General features: G+C 37.2%; 1 protein-coding gene across 1 annotated transcript in view; it reads right to left on the bottom strand.

Moving 5' to 3' along the window:
• Positions 1-4,797: 4,797 nt before the first annotated feature.
• The window catches only part of LOC120532964 (long-chain fatty acid transport protein 6), a 43,946-nt gene continuing 27,424 nt past the window's right edge, over positions 4,798-21,319 (bottom strand). The window contains exons 8-10 of the mRNA XM_039759488.1: positions 10,285-10,382; positions 7,562-7,692; positions 4,798-5,753 (exon numbers count right to left, since the gene is read on the bottom strand). Coding sequence (XP_039615422.1) covers positions 5,577-5,753; positions 7,562-7,692; positions 10,285-10,382 — 406 coding nt within the window. The 3' untranslated portion in view covers positions 4,798-5,576. The remainder of the gene's footprint in view (positions 5,754-7,561; positions 7,693-10,284; positions 10,383-21,319) is intronic.

The following is a 21,319-nucleotide window of genomic DNA, read 5'->3' as shown; positions in this document are numbered from 1 at the left end:
CATGCAGCCTAACTGCCAAGCTTTACCTTAACATATGGTTGTTCGGGGATGGCAGGTGTGAAGATGTTTTCTGTTCTCCTATTGGTCTGAAGGATGGCTGTTTGGAACTGGCTTGTATCAGAAGCCTTTAAGTACCATGACGCTCTATTGGCTGTAGGGGCTGGACAGAACATCTATAAATTTACTTGCTTAACCTCACACTCTCTCTCTCTTACTAATATCTGATGAAGGAGCATCTCTCTCTCTTACCAAACTGATGAACTGAAAGGACAATACAATGAAGAGCACAGCTCGGCAGCCATATTGAAACAGGCATGCGGCCTGCTCTGAGAAAGCTGACCACAAATGATGCCTTAACTAGAGACATTTTCAATAACTACAAGTTTGTGTGCCGCCTGAAACTACACATCACCATTTATCAGGTTGTATGGTTGCCAATGTTCAAATGTACTTTGCATATTGTTATTATTTATGACTATTATCAATAATACATTTAATGTGTAAATGAACTCCTGCTTGTCTTTTACTACATCTAATTGCCTGAGGTTATAGATGTAGGAGGGAAGGTGGGGAAAAGTTATCCTCTTTAATAAAACCCCTGTGTGCGTCCAGGTGTCCGTGTGTGTATGTCTTCTGGTGAAGTGTGCATGCGTGGGGCCGCACGTGTTCAGTCTCTCCCTGTGCATTCCCACACAAAGACACACACAGGCGCGCGCGAGAGAGAGACAGAGAGAGACACACACACACACACAGACACACGCGTGCATTGTTGCAATGTTACTTTTCTTGGTTGTTTATTAAATTACGGATTTTTCAAATGTTAATTTTTTTCCCTGTGCTTAAAACTCATTAAAAAAGGTGTTTTTAGCGAGCGGTTCGTAGCGCTACAGCATGAACTTTTGCAGTGTTAGTTATCTCTGTTGTTCAAGGTTTTCTTATTGTGATTCAATGTTTTAACATTAAGTTTGCTATTACATTGTGCATTCTGTGGTATAATTACCTATATTTGTGCTTAAAAACTTAAAAAAATATATATTTACATACAGTTTGTACGGTCTGGAATGTATTAATTGTATTTACATACAATCCTATGGGGAAAATTACTTCGGTTCACGACCTAATAGGTTTTCGACCAGAGTTTTGGAACCGAGATTCCACTGTATTACTGTCAGAGCAAATTACAGGCATTTTACGGAAATACAAACCAGTATTACTGAGAGAGAAAATTAAAGGCACACAATACAGTGATGCATATTACAGACACATACAAGGTCCCTTGCCATTTAGTATAGAATGTTCCTACTAATGTTTATGCACTACTGTTCTAGCGCCCGTTATTGTAACGGGCTTAATGTCTATTATACAATAATACCTTATAAACAGTGGTAAGTCTGTGAGATTTGAGGCATTCTGACAAAGGCTACATATTAATAATACAAAACGGGAAAGTAGAGCAATATATTACTCTACCAAGACAAAACAGTACCCTTTTGCAAACTTCAAATGGGCTTTCATGTGTTGCCTGGCCTCTCTGCCATAAGCCCATATTAGTGGAGTGCTGCAGTGGTGGTTGTCCTTCTGGAAGTTTCTCCCATCTTCACACAGCTTCTCTGGAGTTCATCCAGATTGGCCATGGGGTTCTTGTTCCCCTCTCTTACCATGACCCTTCTCCCTTGATGGCCAACTTTAGTAAGAGTTGAGGTTGTTCCAAACTTCTTCCATTTAGGAAATCTGAAAGTCACTGCGTTCTTGAGAACACAGTCCTGTCTCTAAGCTCTGCAGGCAATTACTTTGTCCTGATGGCTTGATTTATGATCAGGTGCTGGACCTTCTATAGACAGGTGTGTGCCTTTCCTGGTCATGTGCAATCGATTGAATTGACTATAGATGGACTCAGAACAAAGTTGTAGAAACAAGTCAATTAAGATCAACAGAATGGGATGCGCCCAAGCAAAATTTCAAGTGTCATAGCAAAAGATCTAAACACTTGTGAAATAGTATTGAGTGTTTGAGTGTGATGAGGGACAAATTGAATTTGAACAATTTTAATACAAAGATGCAGCATAGTAAAATGTGAAAAAGCAAAGAGGTCTGAATAGTTTCTGGAGGCGCTGCAAGTATGGAGAGGAAAACGAAACAAACAGGAAGGAGGAAACTGAAAGAAATAGAGAAGCGTGACTCATAAGAGGATGCGGTTTTACCTAATTATATTCTAGTAATCTGGGCTATAAACATGGCCAATGTAAGCCTGACAGCTGAGTAGATGGCACTGAATAACATATACCCTACCTAAACACAATAAAGGAAGAAAAAAACGGCCAACAGATTACAGTACCAACCTCTTTTTATATGGGGGAAGGAGATCTTATTCTGGAGTTAAATAAAGGCTTCTCTCATGCAGGCTCTTTTATCTATATGAAAATCAACAGTTGTCATTACTGAGCAATTTTACTAAAAATGAAAAAGAAATAATGGGCCTTTTATGAGAGGGGCTCAAGAAGAAAAACCCACAGTCTGCCTTTTAAATCTGGCAGGCACATGCTACACATTCACTCATCTGTGTCTCCTGCAATCCATCCTCCAGTTCAGTGGAGCACACAGTAAACTTAAACTGTTGGTTAGACAATCCCAGCCTTAAAGAGGCAATTCTACCCAAGTAAAGCCCATGCTGTCCTTCAACATAAGTATCAAAAAAAGCAAAATTATTAATGGCCATTGTGTTTGTTTCATTATGTTAGATAACTGTCCAAAGCATTATTTTTTATACGGGTGGTCTTTCATATGTGCATTTGTCAAATGCATATATGTAAAGTTTAAACTCCTATTAGGCATGACCTTGTTTCAAAGATAACAAGGTATAGTAACAGAGTAGCAGAATATATTGTAGCCTGCCATTTGGGTGCCACATATTAGCAGGTAGAATCGTCATTAGGGAAACCAAAATTATTCAAATCTCAAACAGACAATCATCCAAGATAAAAAGTGAACATCAGACTAACATGCTGCAAAGTTACTCTTTTTGTTCTCCAAAATCTTTGTCCTGGTTTATCTGTACGGCCAGCAGCTTGGTATATCGCCAATTTCCATCCCAGGTGCAGTGGTGTACAGTCACATTGGGAGCTTTTCTGAAACCTTGGCATGTACACAATCTATTAAATTTGTGAAAGCTTTTTAACAGCCCATAAATCGTCACTGCAAGACATGGTACAAACACTCTGCTGAAAGCACTTATTAGAAATCAACAATGAAAACTCCATGAATTGTATTCATTTTTTTCATAATTTGGTTCCTACACTAGCAGTGTGCTTATGTGCAGCAAAAAATTACCAACTTAAAATATCAGTTGACTTAAGGTGCTTTATTATTTATTGAAGGACACAAAAAAACAGAAATTAGCAGGGCAAGTCACTCAGGGAGATACCCTAACAACACTCAAGTTTGGTTATTATTTACTAAGTAAATTAAAATTATGTTAAGGATAACACTGTAAAAATACCATGTCTTCTATTTTAGTTTATGACAGAATCATACTTCCTATGGTCAAATTGTACATTACATCAAAACAACTTAGAGATCAAAAACAGGATAATCAGCTTTAAATACTGACACAACTTAGAATTAAAAATCAAGAAGAAAAAAATAAAACTTACTATTAATAATTAATATTTGTAAACAGCTCACCTTTGCTGAAAACAACTAAAACACTGAACCGGAAACTCATTTAATAGATGGCTACAAATAATGAAACTGTGACAGAAGCACTTAGTAATTAAAAGCAGAATTATAGTCTGTCCCAAATACTGTACACCAAGCTGGCGCTGGACTTCTTTCCTTGTTGTGGTATTTTACACTTGGCACCAGCAGCCACGCCACCAGCTAACATAGAACTCCATTTTCTAGTGCTGTCTGGAATTTCTCTTGTAATATACCAGTGCCAGAAAAAGGCTTGGCACAACTGGACTCTCATAAAACGTACATAACTTTCTCATATCCACTTCTTCCAATTTAGGGGTGCAGCGGGTTTGGAGGATATCCTTGCAGCACTGGCCACAAGGCAAGAAACAGCTCTGGACAGGGTGCCAGTCCACTGCAGGGTCCACACAAGCAGACACCCACAAGTGCCCATTTGGGATCGCCAGTTAACCTTTTTAATATAACAGGATCATCTTTGAGGAAAAAAGAAAAAATCAAAAATGATGAATTTATAATTTATTTTTTGCATATGACTACAAAGACCCATTTTCCATTTTCCTATAGCTAAACTCTCTTAAACATCCTTAATTTAATCGAAACCTTTGTAATTGTTTTAGCCCAGTTGAAACCTGCAATTCTGTTTACAAAGGCACATAAATTGTCTTTTCGTGGGTTGCAAGGTAAACCATTTTCAAAGTTCAATTCTGGTTTCCAAAATAAATAAACTGAAACAACTCAGTCTGCCAGGAAACTGAAGATTTCATACAAAGGTGTCTATTACTGTCTTGAGAGAAGAGGGTGAACTGACCTGACCAGGACAGAAAAAGAAGAGGAAGGACCAGAGGCGCAACTGAGAGCACAACAAGAGGATAGTTAGTTTGAGAAATAAATGACTTACAGGTCTTCAGTTGGCTTCTTACTTAAATAGTACAAACAAAATCAATAAAGATGAAATAATTCAGTACATGTTAACAAACCAATAAAACACTGAGGACAACAAATGGTTAAGATTGTAAAAGTGTTTTAAAGAAAGTGAATTTATATAGTGCGGTGGGTTGGCGCCCTGCCCAGGGATTTGTTCCTGCCTTGCGCCCTGTGTTGGCTGGGATTGGCTCCAGCAGACCCCCGTGACCCTGTGTTAGGATATGGCGGGTTGGAAAATGACTGACTGACTGAATTATATAGTGTGCATTACAGGAAGCATGAATTTTTAGTTTACGTTTTAAAAACTACACTTGAAGCAGATTCAATAACAAATAGTGACACTAGAAAGCGGGTGTAAATAAGCTGTGCCGTATCAAGGGATGTCAGTTGTCAACTAAATATGTTAGTTTTAACAGCACAGTATTGGACATTTTCTTTTTAATGCAGTACAAATGCTTGCCAGGGCATTTAAATTATTAACGAAAACACTGTATAAAATCCAGGAAAGATATTTCTTACAAAATTAAAATCCTGTTACCCCACTAAGTACCAGTTCAGTTTGCTTATGAACTAATGCTCATTTGCTTCTATCATTAACAATAACTTCTGGTAAAATCACATGCCTCTGCTGTCTGAAAACATTTTACTCTTCATTTTCTTTCAAAGACACATCCTGTATGCATTTACTGATTTGTCTATAAATACAGAGGAGTGCAAAAACACCTAGAAGCTGTAGGCAAACTCTTATTTAAAAGTAAAGTAAAATATAGAGTTTGTTTCACAGGAGTGATTTATATACTATCCTTTTGAAAGCTCCAAGGAGACTAACGATGAGACAGTATTCATATGAACAGGAACCCAGTTGAGTCTTTGACAAGGCTGCATGCTTTCAGCCCAGCATTTTAATAACATCTTTTGGAGGTAGGTGGCTCTGATTGTCAAAACTCCATGCCTGTGTGTCATATTCTCTTGTGCGCTGACACAATCTCTGCAAACACCTCGCTGCTCAGTGGAGAGTACGTTTCTTCAGATTCATCCAGAAAATAGAGAGGCTCTGTAACTTTAGATAGGTCAAAGCCCTCTTGCACCAGCTTGCTTTTCTGCTGCTTAAATGTTTCCGTTACATCCAAGGATTTCTAAAAGAAGATTTTAAAGCTTTAGTAAATTTGAACAAAGGACAAGTCAAAAAACAAAATACAAATACAGAACACAGCAACAATGGCAAAGACATATTGGAGCAAGAGACAGAAAACAGATGAAATTTTGGGTGACAAAGAAGCTGAAGGAAAGAAAACTGACAGATAAAAGAAGCAGACATGCTGCTGGCAATACCAATGAAACCGCACAGTTTTGCCAAAGGGTAAATGTTAACAAACGCAATATGTTCAACCAGTAACGGCACACTGCAGTGAATACACTTGCTTGAGCATTCCTAGTTTTCCTCCTCTTTCTCTGTACATTTAGCATTCATTTGCTCAGAGGTTGATGTGCTTGCTGCTTCCTGAGCAGCTCTTCTGTTCTCCACCCTAGCGACCCGCTTCTTCTCTTCTTTCGTCTGTATGTTTTTGTGTTAAAACTGATTAAGTCAGTGTTTGTGTTGCAATTACTTCGTGCATTTTCTTTAAAGCTGGCACTTAAGTCTTCAATCTGCCTCAAGAATGATTTAAGAGATGAAGAGGTAGGGGACGGGATGGCAAAGGTGGTAGGGATGAGAACGGCGCCATACGCATGTGGCACACGGAAGCCCTGCTGGCCACTGCCAAGAGTTGATTTTACAATAAAATAAAATAAAAATAAAAAGAAGAATAACCTTGGAGGTCAATCATCACCCCTAAAGCACAGAGTAGACATCACGTAGTGTATGTGTACCGAATCTCAGGTCAATAGTTGAGACAGTTTGTGAGCCACGGGTGATTTAAAATCCTGGACAGACAAATGAACAGCCACTGTAGCGTATTATACATAAAGATGTGCTCAAAATTTTGAAATCACCCAGACATTGCAACATTAGTAATGTCTTGGCTATATTTTATTCAATCAATGTAATGGCACCGTAATAAATAAATGATCAATTTTTGAAAAAATCTGAACATTTCTCAGTTATCATAAAACTTTTGAAAGTCAGTATATTTCAAATATTCATTGCATTCATGGCAAACCTCCCTTTTCTAGTACAAGTTAATCAAGAAGTAGTCACAATGGTTTGATGTTAAAGCATACTCAAATGAGATACTTTCATAACATACTGACTGCTCTGCCACTATAACATACATTCAGTACACTTTTGTGCAGATCATCATTTGTAACAGCCATGCCAGAACATAATCATCGATGAAACAGACCTGGAGCGACAAAAGGAGGAACAAATGCAACCTGAAGCTGCAGTAAGTCTAGTTGCTCCTGTGGAAACATAAAACCCCACCAACAACAGCCCAAGTGACCACACAAATGAACAGGATACATAACCTTACCTCAAGAAAACAGTACCAGGAACGGTGATAAGATATATTTCTGTCAATTTACTTTTGTCATGAATATGATTCCAAAACACAGAAGACTTTTTTTCCAGAATCAAAACATTTCAAACTGGACATATTCAGTAAGTTTTAAGATTTTGTTTTTACCCCTGGACCCCTGCCCCTCCAGCTCCATTTTGCAACACCAGATCAGGACAAGTACTTTTAGAATTTATACAAAAAATGCTTCACCCAAGAACACTAAAAAAATAAATATATACTATGATTGTTAAGAAATAAATTTGACTTGAAAAATACCAAATGCACCCTTTAAGCTAAGAAAAAAGTTTGAGTAAAACCTCTGAGAAAGTTTGCGCAAACCAGTCTACTCTCTCGGTGTCTGATATAACAATAAAGAATTTCAGAAGCCATATCAGAAATGTGAATACCATGCCATGAATACCAAGTCATAACTTTTATTTCCTTACCTGTATTCTTATAAATCGAGGCCAAGAGTAGGAGGGGAGATGTTTCTTTAAATGACAATAAAGACTTCTGCAATCTAGGACTTGATTAGGCCCAAGGATGACAGCTGCCATCCCTGCCTTCCCTTCATGTCCTGAAAAGAAAAACAAAATGGATTAGGGTAAATGACCTCCTTTTCTTGTTAGATATAATAAGGAGCTCCGACACTGCCTTTTTGCTTAACCCAATAAGATTCCACTGGATTTTCGCACTTCTAATAATAATATAAGACCTCTGTATGCCAAGCCAAGTTCATATTTACAGAGATTCAGAAAATGAGTTCAATACATTTTATTTTTCAGATATTTTGAGATACTGTATCTTCAACTGAGTTTCAGTACATTTTGATATCTAACAAATGCATTTAAATAAAGTTAAATGTGCAATGTCCTGAAATACACTTTTAGGAAATTTCAAACACAGCAGAAATTCAATAAATATACTTTCTCTAATATCATTAAACGTGAGTCAATATGAAGATAACAGAATTTTTTTTTTAAGATATGTTGGTCACAATTGTTAAAACAACTTGCTGTGCAATTTGAGATATCTCATAATCATATCAAGATACCTTAAATATTACAAAAAGTTATTTTAAGAAATTTTGAACTGTATTTCAGATATCTCAAACTGCACAATTATTTTGAAGAAACATCAAAATATTTCTGATGTATATCAAACAAGCTTGGAAAGTTATCTCACGATATCTTGGAATGCCTTCAGTTATCACATAGTGATATGGATGTAATTATAAAGGATAAGTTCAATATTTTCCATGTTGAAGTTATTTCTTCAAAATCATGGTATATATAAGTACTTCTGGGCGCTGTCCAAGCAGCAGGCTTTATACAAAAGCAATGTATTTCTCACTGTTTTTCTTGTTTTTTTCTGAACTTATTTATTTAAAGAAATTCTGTAAAAAGACAAAGTTCCCAGGGAGCAAATAAAGGTCTGTCAATCTATATTAATTTGCCACAAATTGTGTTCTAAAGTAAATTATGTTTTTATAAATATAAAAGTATATTTAAGCCTGCTCTTGCATTTTAAAATGGAAGTGAATGGTCTAAATGTTAAAATAACAACCTTAAACGTACTAAATACATCTGCTTTGAAGCAGCAAAGGTTCTGATTTAAGAAAATATGCCTTCTGCGTTTCAGAGACATGCTACTGACAACAAAAGTAAACTGGAAATAATACATTTTATCATTGATTCTTTGTACTATTTTCTTGAGGTAAGGATACATTTCCTGTTTGCTTGTCTGCTTAAAGAGGTTGTTGTGGGTAGAATTTTGACATTTCTCCCATCATATGCCTAATACTGGCATACATATTGAATTATACGGAAGCTTATTCCCACCACTCAAGAAAAAATTGTAGTATTTCAAGTTAATTATTTTGAAAAGATATTGTCTGGCACTGACAGTGTCATACATATGTCCACTTTGGCATTCTAACGACAGATAGTGTTAGAGAGGTCTAGCATGCACTAAGCATGCAGTTTGTTATGCATGGAAGAGTAAAGACTGTGAGTGATAGTTTGGCTTTTTTCAGCAATTATTGTCTAGGTGTCTACAGAAGAGAGACAGAAATTCATATCTGGGCATCACATTCAATAACTGCAGTAACAGCACTTGGAAAAACGTTTTTCAAAGTGAAGCTGCACCACTGGGGCTGAAAGGCTGTTGCTGAGGAAGACCAGTAGTAATATAAGGGCACACCCGATCTCCTTTTTAAATGACTGAATCTCATAAAATATGTTTTGGTTTTTGACTTTCTTCCTTCCTAAAATGATACTGATGTACTGTTTTGCAACATGTGTGCAGTCTCAAGAATCATAACACTCTTGGCTTGAAAAACTAACATATTGGACATATTGGACTCCAGCACTATTCACTTCCATTTTAAAATGTAAGAACAAGCTAAGTGTTTTTTTTTTTTATTTCACGTGGCAAATTAATATGCAGTATACAATGATTGTGAAGAAGTAAGTTTGACTTGAAAAATACAGAATGTACCCTTCAACATACCTTGAAAAGCAACAGATATATCCTGAAACAGACATACTGTATTACCAGATATCTACTACTGTATATGATTAGGTTTAAGACATCTTGAAATTAATTTCAAGTTATCCTCAAATATATTTTGAATTTCTTCCAACTGTTATTTTGGCTAGCCACAGAGTTCTTCCAATATGGGCTGCAATTTTAGATTGGAATATGCTTTATGGCTACTGAAGTTTTAGGATTAGGATATGCCTTATGGCTATCATTTCTCTATTTGCAACCTTAACTCTCTGTGGTGCCTTTGTCATGATTTAATATTCTCAGAGACCACATGTGCCTCATTTAAGCAGAATAAAGAGCAGTTTGTTGGAATATTTAGCCACTGCTGTAGCAATAATATTACATCTCTGAGCTTCGTGACTGTTGTCTTTGAGCCATTATTGTTTACTTTTAAGCATGGGTGAGTCGAGCCATTGTTTAAAATCCATTTAAAGTCCATTTAAAATCTTCCACCTTTCACTCCTCCTACACCTTTGAGGGGGCCACAGTCTAAAACCGTTATCAATATATCTCCCAGATGTGCCTGCTGTTAACTGAAAGACTGTTCCATCAATCCCCAGCTTACTTTCATGAAAAAATAACTATGCTTTTCTTTTCAGGCCTTATAGATTTGAAGTACCTGGTACAGAAACCCCATAAACATTGACTTCTTGCAGGAAGTCCAGGGATGCAAGAACATCTGTCACTTCAGTTGTTGCAACATTCTCCCCTTTCCACCTGGAAATACAACAGAAAGTTAGCACTTTACTTGAAATAAGATTTCTTATGCTAAGCAACATGCACTGTTACACAGTTGGCAAAGATTCTGAGGAAAGATGCAAAGCTTTGTTTAGGGCAACTACATGCTGGCAGCATAATCTCTTCACATTTCCATCCAAAGCCACCAGCAGATGATGTGATTCAAGTGGTGCACCCAGTGCCTCAGTTCATTGACTATTGCACTTTCTGGCTTCCCAAATTTCTCACACAGCAAACAGTTACCTTAAAAGTTTTTTAAATTGTCCCAGGTCCCTAGGAAACTGGAGCGGGAATCAGCTGATTAAAGAATAAGGCACACCAGAACAGATATTCTTGCTTTTAAGTCTGTCTGTCTTAGAATACAAGTAAAATGTAGCACTATAATAGCTGTCATGCCCCCTCATTGAAAAGACAGAAAAGTACAAAAGGCTACATATTAAAAATGGCTTTAATAGGCATTTTAAAAATAACAGTAGCAGAATGTGAGAAAGACCCTGCAGAGAATTGCCATCTGCCTGTAAGATGCTTAACAGATGCCCTGCAGGAGTTGACATAACCCTTTGTGAGGGGGCTGGTGTTTGAATTCTTGTGCTACAGAATATATGTCAATGAACTCCACATGTAAAAAAACAAAAGGTATAAAAGAGTAGAAAAACTAAGCTTTGAAACACTGGTTGAAACTGTAAATTAGTATTCCCAAGTGTGTGATACTTTGCAGAAAATCCATTGTGGGTAGAGTTTTTAAGGTTTTGAGCAAAAGTTAAATATTCAGCTTTATGTAGTCTCAGCTAGCCTAAACACTCGTTGACAGGCCGCAGCAGAAAGTTGACATATCTTCTATTGTATCCTACATGAGCGCATGTGACAGGCAAAGCCCAACTCTTTCGCCATGAGCTACTGAATTCATAAAACAGAAATAAGAGAAGGCACTCCTATGGTCTTTGTGTATAAAGTGTGACAATTGCACATAATGTTAGAGCCTGTGATTGGATTAGCACACTAGACTATAGAAATGGACAAAATAACAGAAACACCATAAAAAATGGGTAATTTAAGGATTAAGTAAATGACAAATAAATATAGGTCAACTGCCAATTAGCAGTATCAGTCAGTACATACGAGGTCTGACCAAAAGCATTTTAATATGTGTGTTTTCAAAGCAAAAAGCTACAACTAATTGGTTCAAAGGGGCCAAATGTTTGCCACCTGAATTGCAGGGGTACTGATCATAAACATTGAAAAATATATTTCATATATACAGTTTAACTGTCTCAAAAAGCAGGACAACATGTGCTAAACATGAACACACTGCACTAGTGAAGAGACAAACAGTGTCACAAATTAAAGCTCACCTTTCTAGACAGATACTACACAGGATTGAAGCTAAATGCCACAAATGTACAGCCTCAAAAAGTACCACAAAACTGAACAGCATCTCTGTGACCTTGTCTTAACAAACACTGTGTGGCCATGACCCTTCATGAGAAGTTATGAAATGCAGAGTGGAAAGTACATGACTTCCTCAATTTCTCAAAGAACTGGAGCTTTGTTCTTGACAAATGGTGCAAAATACTACTGTACACAGTTCAGCACTTGTGCAGGACAGCATTTAAAGAAGGACTGAAACAACTGTGAAGGAAGTAAAAGTTGACTCTACTCCTTATTAAGTCCTTGATATTAATACATTGTTAGGTATTTTCTGCCTCTTTACTTGACAATATTTGTTCATATTCTGTATGCTGTCAATGTCTTCATTGATCCCATATGGATGAATAACCTATAGGGATTGAAGACAAATATAAATAGTTTTGATCAATCAAATTTTCACCTGCCTAAGATCCCACAGCAAAAGAAACAATGAAGATAAGCCTGAGCGAGGAAACATTGGCTTGCTGGTCAATGAAGCAAAGACAGCAACGGACATCACTGAGTCTCCTTTCCAGAGAGTTGGTGTGTTTTTGTTTCATCATTGCAGTTTTGCTTTTAGCACCTAATATTTTCTCCAAAAGACAGCTATAATTTCCCCCAGAAGACGTTTTGCTAATGTTTCACCTACATAAGAAGGGAGAGGATAAACCCCTGGCTTTCTAGAGTAAAGTTTAACAGGAATGTACTTAGGTGCAAGTTTACACATGCTTAAATCATAAAAGAAACAAACACTCAACAGTTGAGAGCAGGGACCTAAGGGAGTGTAAAAAGTTCAGTCAGTTTGAAAAAACAGAGGCTTGCCAAAGCATTACTTTCATAGCAAAGGGTCATATACAGAGGCACTAGTTCACAAAATCCAAACAGGCTTTTGTAAGCTCAGTCTACAGTAAAAGTGTGTAATGAACCATCTTCAGGCAAAGCGAAACTGCGGACTTGTTAAGCTTAGAAACCTCTTAACAGAGATGCTATTGAAGTACCTCCAGGGTGGTTATGCTCTTTTTTAAATTAATACCAAAACCATGTACAATATATGCCAGATGCAGAATCATAAGCTGCAATATAAACATAACCACTGTTAAAATGTTTATCAATAAATTTCTATATACTTGTGTGCTAAGTAATGATCAAGACATTACTGTAATCTGTACTTTATATGGCCTTGCAGGCACACAGCATATGCTCTTATTTTGCAACATTTATAAATTAACACATGAATTAAACTGGCATTTATATACAATATACATGATACAAAGGTTTTTAGCTTATACTAGAAAAAGCATTTTACTTGAATTCAATTTCTGCTTATGGTGATTGTAAGCATAATCATTGACATACAGTATAAGACATTTATCTGCCCTGGAGTTTGCACATTTGTTTAGGATTTTGCTCCAGATACTTCAGTTTTGTTCCATATCCTAAAGATGCACAAGTTAAGTTAATTAGCAATCCTAAACTGAGCCTGTGTTAGTGTAGATGTGTGCATGTGTGAGTGGGTATATGATACACTGATGCCTCATCCAATGCTGTATCCTGTCTTATGTCTAATGCTGCCAAGATAGGCCTTGGCCACAGTAGCCCTAAATTTGATTAAGTTAGTTTGAGAATGTTATATTAAAACACACACTAAAGGAAAACAGGTAAAGTCAGCAGATGTTTTAATATACAATTCTAGCCAGAATACTCTAGCTTCAGCATAAAGGCAGAAAATTGAAACATATTTTAAGGAACTGTGTTATAAATAGGTCAAATGTTTCTGAGTCATGTTTGAATTAAAGAAAAGAATCACCGCTACAACCTGCTTACTGTTTATTGCAATATGTCTTATTGCAGGTCAATGCAATCATTCAGCCTTTGGGCCTTCCCTCTGAACATAGTTTAGCAGTCAAGAACTTGGCAACTGACAAGACAAATCAGCTGTGTTCCTTCTTTCACTGTTGGATGAGAGATTCTTACTCTGGTGATCTGCTGTCTTCCTGGGATTTTTGTTTCAAGAAAGCAAGAAGGTATTAAAATCAAGTCTTATCTTCTCCTCTAATATTGAAACAATTCTCCTTTTCTCCCTCTTTGAAAGTGTGCTTCATTTTAAGCCAATAACTGTGGGCATGCAGAAATAACCATTTTCTAGGTAGTGTGTGTTCCTTGCAAAACACAAACCCAAAATTGTTTCTGTCTTATTTTTATTAGCTTGCTTACATGGTCTTGTTTTGAATGGTGACAATTCCTATATGATTTTCTCACAAATCCTTCCATACAGGACATTGTTAATAACTCTTTTTGTACATCAGTTGCCTAAGACTTTATTGTATTGATGAAAGTTCAGATCTAAGTGTCTGATTTTATTTTAACCTGCAAGTACAAATGCATAAAGTTACAATGATTTGCTAAAAGAAATACTCCACCCAAAAATTATATTTTTCTTTTTACTTTACTTACCCCATGTGGTTTGTAGTGGTCATGAAAAAAATGTAATCTTATGACTTCATGCATAATGGAGAAAAAAGTTTGATATAACAGAAGAGAATACAGACCAAAGCTGTACAGCAAACAATGATGAAAAACATCCATGGAAAAAAAAACTCTCACATTACTCGTGTCACTTAAGCCAGATATCAGTTATCCAGTCATATGCACAAAATGTGCGAAGCATATGCTTTTCTGACAAAATATATTGTTAAATATATATTCCTGGAAACTTCAATGCACATGGGAAGTCACTTTTTGAACTGAGGACCGAACTCTTCACCAACAAATAAGGAGGAGAGGTGGATCTTCAATTCAAAAAGTCATTTCCATGAGACTTTAGTTTCCTCTTTATGATGTGCGCTTACTATTCTGGATATATATATTTAATGTTATTTTAGCAAAAAACATGTGTTTTGCACATACAACTGGATAACTGACATATAAATATTGCAACACCAGTAATGTGAGATTTTTTTGTTCCTTTTTCCATGGACATAATTTGCCGTTATAAAGCAATGGTCACTATTGGATTCTTTTGTTTCATAAACTTTTTTCTCTATTCATTCTGCATGAAAATATTAGATGAAAATGTTATCTCATCCATCAATACAAACTACAAGGTAAGGAACATATATTAAAATATGTATCATTTTTGGGTGGAGTATTCCTTTAACACCTGTCATTTTTATTTTTTTTTTCTTTGTCTAACAACTGAAGCTCACATTTTCCACAATAACCTTGAGGAAAAGCCAACTCCTCCCATTTCATGTCTTGCTTATATATTTTTTTCCTCTGATTGGTCACATTATAAACACTGGGCAGTAACTTCAGGCAAAACACACGGGATCTCCTGCCAAATAGATTAAGCTGCCAATTTTACAAAATTCTGATTCAAACCAAATGCACATGGATAGCCATTGGACCTCAACAGCTTTACGTGCTGTTTGTACACATAGCACAATCTACCAATTATCTTGTTCATCTCAGAAACCATAATGCTCCTTACTTTGGTACATTTGATTGAAAAAGACAGGAATAAATGGGACCAACAATAATTTGAATATTTACCAAGTCAGATAAATAAAGTGACAGAGTGTAGAAAATGGTATGCTGTTTTTTCACAAGCTTGAAAAGTCTTCTTTTAAGGACATGAGGCCCACTTTAAATTTGCAGTACACAGTACTCAGCCAATAGTAATATACCAAGACAACTGTACCAGAGCTCTACACCAAAAATAGAACAAAAGTATAGATGTTGTTTAAGAAAGTGGAGTTTTATTTTCTGACCACTGTCATATGATCAAGCCTTAAAATGTACCAACATTTGTTACCTACAGTTCACCTCATCACACCAAAACTGAAGCTGGAGTCAAACTGTTAAGAAACAGTGTTTTATACAGAAACCCACAGAGTAGCATCTTTGCATGGAACTGGAGGACTGTATGTTGAAAAAATGATCTGGCTGTGAACGTCAAAATGTGGTGGCGGTGATTATACTATTTTGCGCAAAGACTTCATATCGGGGTGACAAATTTGCTGCAAAGCTTCCCATAGCCAATTCAGAAAGTAAGCCTTGTTCATAGATTATGATTATAATTATTATCAAAAGAAAAAAACAATAGATCTCATACTGCTCCTGCTCTTTACAAAGGAAGCCTACTTATCATTCATATGATGACTTTATATCATATCCCAATAAAGCAGCATTATTAATAATAAAGCATATTACTGAACTCTTAGGCTTGTTGCTTTATTAAACAATTACATGAAATGGAATAGTAAGTTCCATTTCCAAAAGTATATTTTGAATATTAGTGACATCTACTGGGTGTCTTAGGTATATCTACAGAATTGTATGCCTATTTTTTTAACAGTGTTTTGGTGCTAAATATAGCACTTTAAATTGAATTGACATGTAGCCTGTTTTAATTCCATAGTAAACAATGATAATGTTCAATGGACTAATGTGCTTTGTATGCTATTCCAAAGAGAAAATGACTGAATGAATAACAGAGCAGGGGCCAGGAGTTAGAGGAGCTCTGGTAGCCATCCACCTTGCAGATCCGCCCTCTTGGAGTGACACTGGTATTATAGTGGCTGCAAAAAAGTCTTTTTAAGTGAATTCTGGATCATACTGATGTCCTGTCAGGACAGCACTATGTCATAATGTCACCACCTCTAAACACTCTAGCTTTTCAAAAATGGGCATATTAAGTAAATCTGTGAATCTGATATTGACCTTAGTTTAAATTAAACAACACAAGGCATAGATAAGGGAATGGCACATGTACCATTCCAGTAGGTTAGGAGATAATCTAGATTCAGTTGAATCATTACAAAGTGACTTGGGCAATATACAGGCTTGGGCAGATTTAAGCCAGATAAAATTTAATGTAATTAAACATGACAAAAAGGAAGTAAAAATGTTATATTTGCATATAACTGAAAGTACAACCTATGATACACCTCATAATGAGGTGTATTCATTATGAGAAGGATTTAGGAGTTGCAGTGGACTCACCACTATCCACTTCCTGATAGTGTTTAGAAGCCATTAATAAGGCTAAAAGAATGTTATGTTATACTGAGGGGATGAGTAGAGTACAAGTCAAAGGACCCCCGGTTCACAGCTCAGCCGTCTGACAGCCGGGCCGCGAGAGAACTGCCGGCAATGGAGACTCACACAGTGAAGGGCTACAGCAAATTGGCTACCCCCTTCACTGAGGACACTTGGAGGGCGGGGCTTTGCAGTGGTGCAGAGAGAGGAGAGAGACCGAGGTGAGACAATATTACAACAAAGTATTTTTATGGTCCCGACAGTTTCCCCATATTAGACGAGTCTATAGAAATCTCGTTACTACGAAGTACATTCAGCAGATACTTTCATAACAACAAAGTGACCTTGAAATGCTTGAATCATCCACAGAGCAGTTAGATCAGTGGTCGCAGCTCAACAGTGTACATTTGCACAACGATCCCCAAACAGATACATTGTAAAAAAAAAATTATTTCTTTGAACTTTGCTAGTACTGTTTTTTTGCTGTTTTTCTTTCCTGTGGTTTTCAGTGATACCTTTTGCTTATTGCTTGTCAACATTTAAAAAACCTCCATTGGAATTTAACTCATTGTCACCCTCCTATAGAAACAGCAGATACGAAAAAATGATAACAGTGTTAATGTTTGTGATGTGCAATCTGTTGGAATGACAAATGCAATGCATATGTCTTTGTTATATGCAAAAAAGAAGAAAACTCTCAGGTTGCAAACGTATATGAACTGCTGCATTTGAAGACAGTTTTTATGTGGTTCAGTGATGCTCGTTCAAGAAACATTCCTATTAATGCGGCACTCATTTAAGAAAATGTGAGGTTTCTACACTCTCTTGGGACCTCTGTCAACAGGACAACACGCTGAAGAGCATCCCAAAGTGCGATCACCATGTCTGTTTAATACTGTTTATCTGTTGCTGGGGCAACAGCAGGCTTACAGCTCTACTGCGAAGCAATCGCGCTTTGGGACGCACTTCAGCGTGATGTTCCCATTGGGTAGTGGAGGGTCCCAAAAGAGTTAATTAACCTCACAATATGAACAGGCATTCAGGCACTATTCGGCACCCCACCTTTACCCACTCTGCACACTCAGTATCCAGCCAGGTTGGAAGAGTGCTGGAGGAGCCTGAGGAGGTAAATCTGAGGCAGCGGTGGAGCAGCAGTATGTGGGGCAGAGGCAGAAGATACCTGTTATTCAAGAGTGCAGATAAAGTGGCTGCATTCAAAGCCAAACTTGATTTATGGGGCCGACAAGTGAACATTGGGATTTTTGATATGTTTGAAACGTTAGCAGAGGTTGTTAAAGATACCAAGCCGAGGTCTCGGTCAGGCTCACTGCATCAGTGAAAAGGAAACACAGTACATATGTATTTTGTTTTTTAAACAAATGTGAAACAATTATTTTTTTAAAATGCATTTTTCTGTGATACACTGATTTGTTTCTGTAGTCAGAAGTAAAGGGCTAGTAATGCCTTTCTAAATATGTTTTAGTATGTTTTAACCAATTTTATTGTAATACTACAAATAAATTTTCATTCTTCCCTTTAAAAAAAAAAAAAAAAAGATACCAAGCCAGGGTCTTCTTTCTCCCAGCTGGTGTATAATCACCTATCTCAGCTTTCAATAGAGTTTGAGCATTATTGCCAACCACAAAAGACCCCCGAAATGGGAAGGAATGGATCTGTGACCAATTTGTGAATAAGCCAGGTGAATCAACTTTGTCTGTGCTTGAAGAGGATCAACTTGCTTGAGGCTGCAAATGATGGTGGCCTTAAAAGTATATTTGAGACAACTTCAAATCTCCATATGTTTTGGATTACAGTTAAGGCGGAATATCTTGAGGTTGCCACAAAAGCACTGAAAAGTCTGCTTCCATTTCCAACATCCTATCTTTGTAAGGTAGGGTAATCTGCAGTGACAGCAACCAAAATGAGATTACGGAGTAGACTGAACATAAGCAACACACTTCGTGTTTCACTGTCTTCCATCGTTCCCAAATGGGATCGTCTGGTTAAAGGAACACAACCTCAGGGCTCCCACTGATACTGCATTATGGTAAGTTGTATAATTTCCATTACGATATTATAACTTAATAATAATAGAAATGTAATGTAAATTGTGTATAAAACTGCCCTACAAACCTGCCCTGAATCCTCAACCCCGCCCTTTCCCCCCACCGGTCCCTGGAAAAATTTGCTTCTAGTAAAGTGGTCCTTGGTGTCAAAAAGGTTGGGGACCACTGATCTAAAGTACTGAGATCAGTTTAGGTGTCCCAGCTACAGAAAGGACATAGAAGCACTAGGAAAAGTCCACATTAGTGTGACTAGGCTGATTCCAGGGCTATAGGGGGTGAATTATGAAGAAAGAGTAAAAGGATTTACCCTTTTCAGCTTAAGCAAAAAGAAATTAAGTGGAGACATAACTGAAGTGTTTAACATTATGAAAGGAATTAGTACAGTGGATTGAGACTATTACTTTAAAATAAGTTCAATAAGAACACATGGACAGAGTTGGAAAATTGTTATGGATAAATTTCATTAGGAATTTTTTTTTTCACACGGAGAACCACAGACTCATGGAATAAGATACCAAGTTGTGAGGTAGAAGGTAGGACATTTAAAACTAGACTTGATGTTATTTTGGAAGAATTAAGTGGATAGGATTGACAAGCTTTGTTAGGCTAAATGGCCTGTTCTTGTTAAATTTTTCTAATGTTCTAATACATGTAGTATCCTTGCACTGAACAGTAAGTATGAAAATTAACTTGATTATTCCAAACATCTATGTTCCTTGACCACTGCTTTTTTAGAAAAAGCTTACAGGGTGAAACAGTGTCACTGATAAAATCTGACACACAGAGTGAAATGGTCTGCAAGAACAACATCAAACAGTGCCAATAGAAGAAGTTCATCTTGATGAACCAATACCAAAGAGAAAATCTCTAACCAGCTATTAGGGCTTTTTCTAGCCTTTTTGTAGTCTTAAAACTGCGTATGTATTTTGGGACTGAAGTGCTGAAACACATGCCTTTCTGTGGGTTGGCAGGATGCACAGCCATGGGGCTCCAAGCAGTTGCATAGTTGCTTGTTCAGTCCAAGTAAACATGCTTGTTTTTTTGTATAAAATATGTTCAAGAACATACAGTAGTAATCTACTTTGTGGACTATTTCTGTATGATTTATTGACCTCCATGAGATTTAAGATACATTTTCTGATTCTACCATACTGATGTAGTAGTGCAAATTACAGTTAAGACTGTTTTCATTTATTTGATTTAACATTAAATTTAGTTGTTCCATTATATTCATAAGAGCTACACTCAGAGGAAATTAATGTTTACTCCTATTATGTACATCTTCACCTTACCTAGTTATAGAAGACATGTTGGCACCGGGCAATGTTTCTACACATTGAATGTACACTGGGTATGGCCTTCAGTGTGGTGACAGGGACATTGTGCTGTAAAACTTACTTCCACACTTCGGATAAGGCATAAAACCAAGCTTCTGATTCTGCATGATAATAAAAAACTCTTTGGCATCTTCAGAAAATAGTAGGGTGTTCCCTACTGTCTTGGCTAAATTGTCCACCATGGCCTTAACAATTCAAGTCCCCTAATCACACGTCTATAACTGTCTTTGTCTCTCTCTCTGTTTCTCCTTCACCACCTAATAGGCAATGTGGGCTGAGAGTGACGTGCAAGAATGGCTTCCATCACATCATCTAGGTGAATGCTGCACATTGCTGGTGGTTGAAGGGACTCCCCACTGTATCTGCAAAATGCTTTCAGTAGCTGTAAAGTCACTATATAAATGTAATTATTATTGTTACAGTTCTGAGTCTTGCACTTATATAATAGTGCATACTCTTTTCTTTACTCTACTGCTCAATTACTGTCAGTTAAATGTTACTGCAAGTTGCGAGCGTGAGCGTAATCTATTTTTAGTTGCTAAGTTCATTTTTTCAGTTAAATTTTTCTGTTGTTTTGTTGTAAAACATGATTACAGTGGATTATGTGGCCAGCCCTCTCTGGCGTGTGCGTGCGCCTGTGTGTGTCTCTCTCGCTTGCGTGTGTGTGCACCTGTGTCTCTTTCGCGTGTGTGTGCGCACGCCTGTCTCTCTCGTACACGTGTGTGCACGGGCCTGTGTCTCTCTCACGCGTGTGTGTGTGTGTGCGTGTCTCTCTCGCACTTGTGTGTGTGTGTGCGTGTGTCTCTCTCGTGTGTGTGCGTGCGTGCGTGCGTGCGTGTGTGCGTGCGTCTCTTTCTCGCGCGTGCGTGTGTCTGTTTGTGTCTCTCTCTCTTGCTGCACAGGGAATGCACAGGGAGAGACTGAACACGTGCGGAAATCATTGGCGCGCACAAACCAAAAGGGAAGCTGGCTCGTTTGTATACCTAGTGTGTGGTCGTGAACAGATGCAAAAGTTTGCCAAACTTTTTGGTCATAACCTGATTTGTATGTGTCCAGAGACATTCGT

The sequence above is a fragment of the Polypterus senegalus genome, chromosome 7, assembly GCF_016835505.1.
Source record: "Polypterus senegalus isolate Bchr_013 chromosome 7, ASM1683550v1, whole genome shotgun sequence".
NCBI lineage: Eukaryota > Metazoa > Chordata > Cladistia > Polypteriformes > Polypteridae > Polypterus > Polypterus senegalus.
Note: the sequence above shows the minus strand (reverse complement) of the source record. Positions and strands in the feature narration are given on the sequence as shown.